The 9,516-nt window shown below is 37.0% G+C and overlaps 2 protein-coding genes across 2 annotated transcripts; both read left to right on the forward strand.

Annotated features, from left to right (window-relative positions):
• Positions 1-2,617: 2,617 nt before the first annotated feature.
• Positions 2,618-5,386, forward strand: LOC114749881 (GDSL esterase/lipase EXL3-like). The gene is made up of 5 exons (XM_028938421.1): positions 2,618-2,939; positions 4,049-4,179; positions 4,319-4,552; positions 4,653-4,908; positions 5,004-5,386. Exons 1-5 carry the CDS (start codon positions 2,651-2,653, stop codon positions 5,192-5,194), a joined length of 1,101 nt encoding a protein of 366 aa, XP_028794254.1. The 5' UTR covers positions 2,618-2,650; the 3' UTR covers positions 5,195-5,386.
• A 2,577-nt stretch (positions 5,387-7,963) lies between these two features.
• LOC114749883 (uncharacterized) lies at positions 7,964-8,488 on the forward strand. Its single transcript, XM_028938423.1, has one exon. The coding sequence runs from the start codon at positions 7,964-7,966 to the stop codon at positions 8,486-8,488; it is 525 nt and encodes a 174-aa protein (XP_028794256.1).
• Positions 8,489-9,516: the final 1,028 nt, after the last annotated feature.

Below are 9,516 nucleotides of genomic sequence, written 5' to 3' on the forward strand. Positions count from 1 at the left end.
GAAAAGTGGCAAGTATCACGAAAGATCTTATTATGAAATATTATTAATAATCAACGTGGTCCGTAGGTACACGTTATGTGTTGTTTTTGTGCAGCGTCTCACGCAAATGATTTGTTGGGTCCTCATTTTTGTGTCTAATATCTTGTAACGTAATTAACCCAGAAGGGCCAAGACATTAATTGATACATGTATTTTAAGCCTACTCTTTCCATTGACATATTATATACTATATATATATATATCCTGTTATTCAAATTGATGACTAATAATGGGGTCCCTTGAAGCTGTGTCGCGCGCTGTCTGATGAACAGGCTTGCTGGCTACGGCGGCAATGAATGAAACTAGGGTAAACACATGGAGGCAATGGAAGCGTATCAAAGGAAATAAAACTCTTAAATCGGTGCAGAAAATACATAAAGCAAATAAATTTAGAGAACCACGAAACTTAACAGGTGCGACTCTTCTTCTTCTACCTGAGCTGTGTTCCAGTTTGAGCAGTAGAAGCTTTAAATTATGCATCAACCAGCACAAAATATTAAATAGTTTCCAGTTTTTGAAAGAGATGCCTGCAATATCCAATTTGCACCTCTTAAAATCATCTCCCTTCTTAAATCAAGGCCGTTATAGTTGGTGCCCTTCTTTAATGTTCTTTTCATTTGCATTACAAATTATATCTTATATTTAAGGTCAGAGTAGTGTGCGTATTTATATATATATATATATTTATATATACGTAGATGCAGTGTAGTTGGTAGTGGTCGTACAACTTCAACTGCCAACGAACAAAACCAAAATGCCCACTATGTTCGGGCAGCACAAATAGAAGTAGCAGCAGCAGCAGCACTGGTGTGCCTATAAAAGTACTACTATAGTACTCCCTCCGTTCCTTATTATAAGAGACGAATAACCGAATTACGTTGATCAAAAAAACAGTTAAAATTAGTTAAGAACAATTAATATGTAAAAAGTATAATTTTTTTTCCAAAAATGCCCTCATTAATAAGGAGAGAGAGCATGAAAGAGAACAATAGTAAATTCTTAAAAGAAAGAAAAGTGGGAAGGAGAGAGTGTGAGTTGGAGACAATAAATATGGGTAAAATAAGAAATCAATACAAAAAAGTAGAGACAACTTTTAAGTGTCTCTTATATTTAGGAACATGCTATAAGCATCAAATGTCTCTTATAATAAGGAACGGAGGGAGTAATAAAAATCTCCCACTTATTAAACTCTCTATTAAAACTACTGTGATGGAATTAATATGGGCGGTCCTCAAAACCGTAATGCATGGAATGATTTTTTTTTTCTTATTTTGTTATGAAGTTGGCATAACTTCGCCACGGGAAGAGAGCGTAACTGAAGATAATACTACCTCCGGTCTTTATTATAAGACTCTATTTGACTTTTTGTTTGGTCCTAATTATAAGACCCCGATCCGTTTTGTCTCTCATATTTATGCATTTTTTTCTAAAATAATCCTTCTAATAATGATAGTTCTAGCCAATACACTTAATTAGCAAGGATATTTTAGGAATGACAACACTTATTTATTACAAATAACTAACTTAATTTACTTTTTTAATCTTCTCAAATAAGTCAACTGGGTCTTATAATTAGGACTGAAAGTAGTAGTTTGTGAAGTGTCAATAAAAAGAAAAGGCCCATTGTGAACTACAAGTTTCATGAAAAGGGACAGGCCCCTACGCACAAATAATCCACGTCGCAAGAATAGAAGCAGAAGTGCAGAAATATCGGAGTGCCTATCAAACTATAAATTGGGATACCTAAAAGCCATTCATCGGGGCCCCCTTGACGTGATGACTGCACTCGCTCAAAAGAAAACGACAAATGCGGGAACTCAAACAAATCCTTCGTCTTAAACTAGTAGTAATATAGTAACACCAATAATAATAATAATCTCCAATTTATTGAATTTCCTACAGAAGTGATTGAATGAACGATGCGAATACGCCGGGGCCTGCGCAGCTCCATTTACACAGAACTTTGTTTTCTGCAGATATATATAGTTCGAGACGTGAAAAGAATCAAATAGAGAGCTAAAAATTTATTACTTGACATGGGGTCAATCGTTCAGCCTCATGTAGCGAACTGATGAAGAGATGGGATATATATATATTTATATAGTTGAATGTTGTGTCCATATCTCAATGAGCAGTGTACGTTACGTTGCATTCATGTCGGTGTTCTTGAAGGAATTCACTCGGGAATAGCTCGCGATTTATGATACAGACTCCATCACTCACGATAAACCAGTAAACTATTTGTTATAAGTTATAACAGATGGAAGGAAAGGCAAATAAATAAAATCGAGTGTCCAAGTTGATGAGGACAGCTAAATATATATGCAGCAGGATAAAACGTGCAATCTTATTCACAATTATATATAGCCGCGCCCACGGACGCCCGATCAGCATGTGTCGTTAATAAATAAAATTTTGCTAGCCGTCATATCATTGTAACTTGATGATTGATTTATTTGGGTATATCTCTGAAAATAGTGCATAAATCAACGGTTGGTGGAATTCTGCTTGCGTGCGGCAGATAGAAATGAACGAAAAGGACACAAGTGAGTGATATATATAAATAGAGCGTACATGAGGAATAAGTTCGTGGGGAAGGGAAGCAGCCACAATGGTTGTGCTGATGAAGTTGGGTTGGTCTTCTTGTTTCACTTGGAGCTCGGTGCTCCGTTTGGTGTTGTTATTGGTGGTTTCGTGCAAAGCCAAGGGTGCGGTGAAATTGCCACCCAATGTCTCAGTTCCAGCAATCTTTGCATTTGGAGATTCCATCATGGACACCGGCAACAACAACCACCTCAAAACAGTAGTTAAGTGCAACTTCCCTCCTTATGGTCAGGATTTTGAGGGAGGCATACCAACTGGCAGGTTTTCCAACGGGAAGGTTCCTTCAGACATCATAGGTACTAATTCCCTCGTATTCCTTCTCTTTGCTTTCTCCCTTTTTAATTAGTCTGGGTCTGGTATTGCAATTCCTGAGTGTACTGGTATTACTAACTTTTCGTTTTCGTTTTCGTTTTCACGGCAAGAAGAGGGAGGATATATATTTGATCAGTTGAATAATGCAATATGTCCAATATATCCGAGGGAACTAGCAAGCAATATTTAATGTGGTCATGCGACGTGACGTAACCGTCCGTATCACCCGCAAATAAACATATAAACGTTTTGATAGAATGAGCCACCTGTTGCTTGGGCAATTAATAGAAAGGAAAAATCAGTCCAAAGTTGGTGAGTTGCTTTATGTAAAAGATATTATGTGCACACACTATATATGTGTATGTGTATATATATATCCACTGCATTCTATAATTAGGATCATTTTTATCCTGCTAATTTTTACTAGCTAGCAGGACAATATGTCATCCGCTCCTAAATAGAAGAACTAGTTAACTAATTTGAGTAGATTAAGAAAATAAGTTAAGTTAATTATTTGTGATAAATAGTTATCGTCTTTCCTAAAATATTCTTGGTAATCAAGTGTATTGGCTATAACTACTATTATTAGAAGGACTATCTTAGAAAAAAAAAGTTAGATAAATATGAGAAATAAAGTAGATTAGGATCTTATATTTAAGATCAAAATAAAAGTCAAATGAGATTTTATATTAAGAACCAGAAGTAGTAGTAATATATACTACCTCCGATTCTAATTATAAAAACTACTTGACTAATTTAAGGAGATTAAGGAAAGAAGTTAAGTTAGTTATTTGTCATAAATAGGTATTGTCTTTCCTAAAATATCCTTACTAATCAAGTATATTATTTAGAATTACCATTGTTAGAAAGACTATCTTGAAAAAGAATACATAAATATTAGAAACAAAGTGGATTGGGATCTTATATTTAGAATAAAAATAAAAATAAAATGAGATCCTATATTAAGAATCGGAGGTAGTATATTTTACACAATCGTCTGTGACGTGTGATAACGCTCGGGGCCGGTCGAGGTGCTGTTGAGCTTTCATTTTTCTAAATTCTAACGAATTGCAATTTGATTGGCATATGTCAGTTGAGGAGTTGGGTATTAAGGAGTTCTTGCCTGCTTATTTGGACCCAAATCTGAAACCTAGTGATCTTCCTACCGGCGTCTGCTTTGCTTCCGGTGCCTCGGGTTATGATCCTTTGACCCCCAAAATTGTGGTATGTAACATACGCGCGCGCGCGCGCGCTCACACACAGTAACGCACCTGCGTATTCATGTAATTAATATATTCAGGCGTCCAATCTTTTTGGGTTGTTTTGTTTTCTTACTTGAGATTGAACAATGCATGCGAATCAGTCAGTGATACCGCTATCGACCCAAGTAGAGATGTTCAAAGAATACAGAAGGAAGCTGAAAGAGAATGTAGGAGAGGAGAGAACAAACTTCATCCTAGCCAACGCCGTTGCTCTTGTGGTTTCTGGCAGCGATGACATTGCCAACACATATTTTACCGCTCGCTTTAGACAGCTCCAGTACGACGTTCCTGCTTACACTGATCTTATGGCCAATTCAGCCTCTGATTTTATCAAGGTACCCAAAAAAAAAAAAAAAGTGAACCGTCACGTACAGTTTAATCACTCTACTGGGAATTAGTGTCTGATGAACGAGAGCATGTTGAATTGGAAACTAGGAAATATATGAACTAGGGCTGCGGAGGATTGGGGTGTTCGGTGCCCCGCCGATCGGGTGTGTGCCATCACAGAGAACTCTCGGAGGGGGAATATTAAGAGAGTGCGCGGGAAAGCAAAACGAAGCAGCAAGGTTATTTAACTCGAAGCTATCAGAGAAGCTGGATTCCCTGAACAGGGATTTACCAAACAGCAGCATTGTGTATATTGATGTTTACAGCCCTTTGCAGGATATCATTCAAAACTACAGAAGATACGGTAATACTATGTTGATGATTCTTACAATTCGCTCTCCAACATTATTAATAATTATAGAGTATGTTAAGGAAGGTGGGAAGTGCGTCTATATGCAGGGTTCCAGGTGGTGAACAGAGGATGCTGCGGAACAGGGAAAATAGAGGTGGCGGTGTTGTGCAACCCTTTGGAGCCGACTTGTGCAGATGTTTCCAATTATGTGTTTTGGGACAGTTATCATCCCACTGAAGCTGCCTATAAAAAGCTCATTGGTCCTCTTCTTCAAACTTATGTTCCCAAATTCTTCTGAGCCAGCCCCTGCGCCCATCCCCCATTTTAATTTTACTCTTATCTTCCTCTGCTCGTTTTCTTTTTCTTTCTAGCAGCTTCTTAATTTCCATAGTAAGTGCAGTTCGTGATTAATCAAGCACCATGTGTATGTTCAATTAATACACGGGACGGGGACGGGCATCCTTGTCATAATTACCTCTCTTTTCATTCATTTCCTTTCCTTCTTGGTTCATGTATGCAACTTCGAGTCATCTCCCCGCACAAACATGCTTTTTAAGGGTTTGACGCTACAATTTCAGAAATACAATTAATCTGTTATATTAAAAATGACAGATAAATAAAAAACAATTAAACAAATATATTACTAAGACAAGAGTGCGTGCCTGTTACTCAAAAATATCAACAAGCAGCGGAACATGAAAAACAGAGATGCGTCTTGAAATTTGGGAGGTAAATCGGTGCTTATCTGCTGGAACAGCATTTCTTTCCTCCTCTTTTTCGCCATAGACGCAGTTGAGAGTGAGGTTTAGTTCAATGCAAAAAATGAGCATATTTAAAAATTGGATACAGTAATTAGCGAATGCAGAGCAGATGCTTATCCTATTCATGGGAGATGCATTTCAGCTGTGAAATTTAATGCCAAAGGCATCCTCCGTCGAATTAAGTTTAAGATGTAGTTATTACTACTTTTAATTAGCGGCTGGGGTCCGGAAGCATGACTGTGATCCATTTGGAGTACAAGTGGCATTGTGATGGATTAACGTTTGAGGAGAAGGTAGTTGTGCAGAAGATATAAATGTTAAAAACAGTGTGACATGAAAGTAATTTGATGCTTGGGGCTCCTCACATCATATTTATGGATCGCACAATTAGGAAACTCGGGATATGCATGCGCTTGGCCTCCTTCTCTCATCTCTTATTGTTCCTATTATTGCCTCTCAATTCCCTTCCTCTTTGTCTGAGAACTCATCACAGCGTTTGAAGACACGTCTTTCAGCAGAAACGGCTATCACGGAGACGTGTTTACATGTGTGTGTGTGTGTGTGTGTGTGTAGAGAGAGAGAGAGTTTAGAGAGCCAAGAGCCAAACACTTACGGTTGAAGTCAAACTCTTTTATATCACCAGGTTATGAGATTATTGGATCAATGAGCCTTGGGTCAATGGCATCAAATCTCTACGTACGTGGCTTAAAGGAAGTATGTGTTGTATTTGGGTGTGTGAGGGAGGGTTAGGATAGGCGAGTGAAAAACACAAAAAGGATCATTATGCATAATTTTAACCATGTTATTAGGATGTAGCCTCATTACTGGAAACGCAGCCAGAAAAATGCTATCTGTTGACGTTGGTCTATCAAAATTCATCCTTTCAAATCCTCATTGGCTTTCACTTCAGGGTCAAAGGTGCAAAGTGAAGCCTTGTGGTCGACTGATCCTGTTGGTGCTATTATTTGACAACTACTGTTGCTCTTGCTTCCCCTGTGAGCTCGCACAGGCCATATTTACAAACTCACTTGATTCGGTAACTCGCCCAAAAAGTTGAGGACTCAACCAAATTGAACCTTTGAGTCCCATAGACCAAAGTTTCCCTCAACAGGCCCTATTTACAGCTTAATGAACTAGTTCTATATTAGTCAAGCTAAAAATTTGTTTCACGTACTTATCTTATATTTTGTTAATCATGATTAAAAAAAATTTCATATATCATTTCAAACAGGCCCTATCGAACTCTCGCCTCAGTTTTCATGTGTTTCTGTCAAATTTATGCATTTTTCTTTAGTGGTGGTTTTGACCGGTAGTTACAAGGGCTTGTTAGATATTCTTCTTGTGTTGTCAAGGCTTAAATTTATGTTGTCTTGTATCATTTTATTTGTTTGGAACGTACTCCCGCCGTCCAATTTGCACCATGTTTTGTTTTTTTAGAAAGAAAAAAAACACCAAACCCAATATTTTACCTGGAAATCACAGTAGAAGATAATTGAATTTTGTTTCGTAATGCTAAAATACATGGTCTATATGTAATCGGATATAATTAGAGAGTGAGTCTGGGTTTTCCAACAAAATTGAAAATAAGTTGCATCATTCACTGAATTCTATAACTTTCTTAAGGTTTTGACATTCTACATTGTTATTGTTCATTTCAATTTCTTCGCAATCAATGAGCGTTAAAATTACTTATACATTTGTAGCCAACAAAATTACCTACACATTGTTTATATTAAAATCAACTTCAAATTGCACTACTTATAAGAAAAAAATTTAGGCACTAATTTATATACGTATAGAAGTATTTCCTAGTTTAAAAAAAAAATTTTGTTGAAATTTTTACCTAAAAATCTGTTCAATTTATTATGTCATTTGATCAGAAAATTTCTTTTGGGTAACATATTAACGAAATCTAATTCTTAGTTCTAAATATAAAGTCTATTACTTTGAATATATAAGCAAATTAAAAAGACAAATTCATTTAAATTTCGTTTAACAAATGTGGAAATTTCTATTTATATTTTTATTGTGTTAATATCTGTCCTTATAATTGAAAGAATGATGCCTTCGGCAAAAAATTTAAAAAAAATTAACGGAAAAAAAATGGAGCAAAAACATTTCGCAGCAAGAAGAAAATTATAAGGGGATGATGGCCCTTGACAGAAGAAGGAAATGGGAGAGTCTGTGTCTCGCAGCTTAGATCCCCGACCTCACATGGATGAGTTCATACAACAAAACTCAGGCTAAGGAGGGGTTTGGAGGTGAGAACAAACTGTCCTTTTGGCTGTGAGGATTTGGAAGACGATATGCACTTGATTTGTGACTGCAAGAATGCCATTAACAGATGGAGATCAGTGCTTGACCCATTGTACTGGACCCAGTTTAACTCCCTTGAAGGAGCAGACTGGATCAAATGGAATCTTCATAAGGAAGCGGGCAAGGTTTTCACAAAGAAACTCACCTGGGCATCTTTATTTCCTTACATTTGTTGGGACATTTGGGTCACAAGATGTAACAAACTTTTTGATCCAAATATTACTAATGAAGAACCTAGTGCTTTTCCAAGTTTCTTTAAAGCTTACTGTGACCAAGATATGATCGCCAACTACTCTTTCTATAAACAGGATAGTAGTAGAGGTAAAGAACATCAACCATTGCAGGGACACTATGTCACTCTAGAAGTAGATGGGTCAGTTCTACAGGATGGACGTAGTGGATGCAGAGGAATTTTAAAGGATGAAAAAGGCGGATGGATCTGCGGCTTCAGTTGTAAGCTCACAACAGTACCTTCAGCCATTGTAGAAACTAGGAGTGTTCATGATGCCCAATAGCCCGGTATGCCCGCCCGTGCCCACCAAAAAAACGCCCTGCCCAGCCCAAAAAAAAGTGGCCCGAAGAAAAAATGGGCATTTTTGGGCAGGGCTAATCACAGGCAGGGCTGGGCCACGGGCATGGCATGCGGCCCTGCCCATTTGGCCTTGCCCAAAAAAATATATATGTATTTGTGATTATTTATATTATAATATGTATTTTTTTGCTAGAATTATAATAAATATAGTGCAATATTAAGATATTATATTTCAATACAAAGGAAATTGCTCCATAAGACTCTACATTTTTAAAGTTTTAGTTATTTTAGAAATACCACCTTTTTTTTTTAACTTTTCTAAATTACTTTGCTATGTACTATAATTGTCTTTTAACTTTTTCATGTTGATATTACTTCATATATCATGAAATTATACTAATTTAAATGTGACATATAGAACACTATAGATTATATTGAATCATAAGTTAATAATATAATTGAATATGTTAACGTAACTTGTATTGTGAAGATTGATGCAAATCATTTGAACTTTAAGGCTTTAATTATAATTTTTTATTGTCTTGTTTTTTAAAAATAAGGATATTATTTAATTCCTGGAGTATAGATATTTATTAAAACATACAGTAGTATTTTAAATTTCAAGACTTGAATTGTAACATTGGGCAAGAAAAGCCCGCCCTGCCCAGCCTGCATTAGCCCTGGCCAAAATGTCTAGGGCTTCTACTGGGCAGGGCTGAGCAGCGGGCTGCATTTTACAGCCCGCATATCTTTCGGGCTGGGCATCGGGCAGGGGTTCTGCCCTGCCCAGCCCTGCCCATGCACACCCCTAGCAGAAACACTAGCCATTATGCAAGGATTACAAATTAGCTGGCCAAAAGGATTTAGGCGAGTTATGCTTTACTCAAACTATATTGAAGCCATAAATTTGGTTTCGCGAGGTTGCAATGCGGATCACCCTTTTTATGACATTATAAATGATGCACGACTGCTTCTGAATAGAGATTGGCAGGTCTTGCCGTTCTTCATCTA

The sequence above is a fragment of the Neltuma alba genome, unplaced genomic scaffold (assembly GCF_004799145.2).
Source record: "Neltuma alba isolate B1F8T4 unplaced genomic scaffold, ASM479914v2 tig00006214_pilon, whole genome shotgun sequence".
NCBI lineage: Eukaryota > Viridiplantae > Streptophyta > Magnoliopsida > Fabales > Fabaceae > Neltuma > Neltuma alba.

What these genes read in the sequence shown, in the direction of transcription:
- LOC114749881 (XM_028938421.1), top strand. Translation starts at nt 2,651, where the DNA reads ATGGTTGTGCTGATGAAGTTGGGTTGGTCTTCTTGTTTCACTTGGAGC. An exon ending in CTTTGACCCCCAAAATTGTG is followed by an intron (nt 4,180 to 4,318) that starts GTATGTAACATA and finishes CATGCGAATCAG; the next exon opens with TCAGTGATACCGCTATCGAC. An exon ending in CAGCCTCTGATTTTATCAAG is followed by an intron (nt 4,553 to 4,652) that starts GTACCCAAAAAA and finishes ATTGGAAACTAG; the next exon opens with GAAATATATGAACTAGGGCT.
- LOC114749883 (XM_028938423.1), top strand. Translation starts at nt 7,964, where the DNA reads ATGCACTTGATTTGTGACTGCAAGAATGCCATTAACAGATGGAGATCA.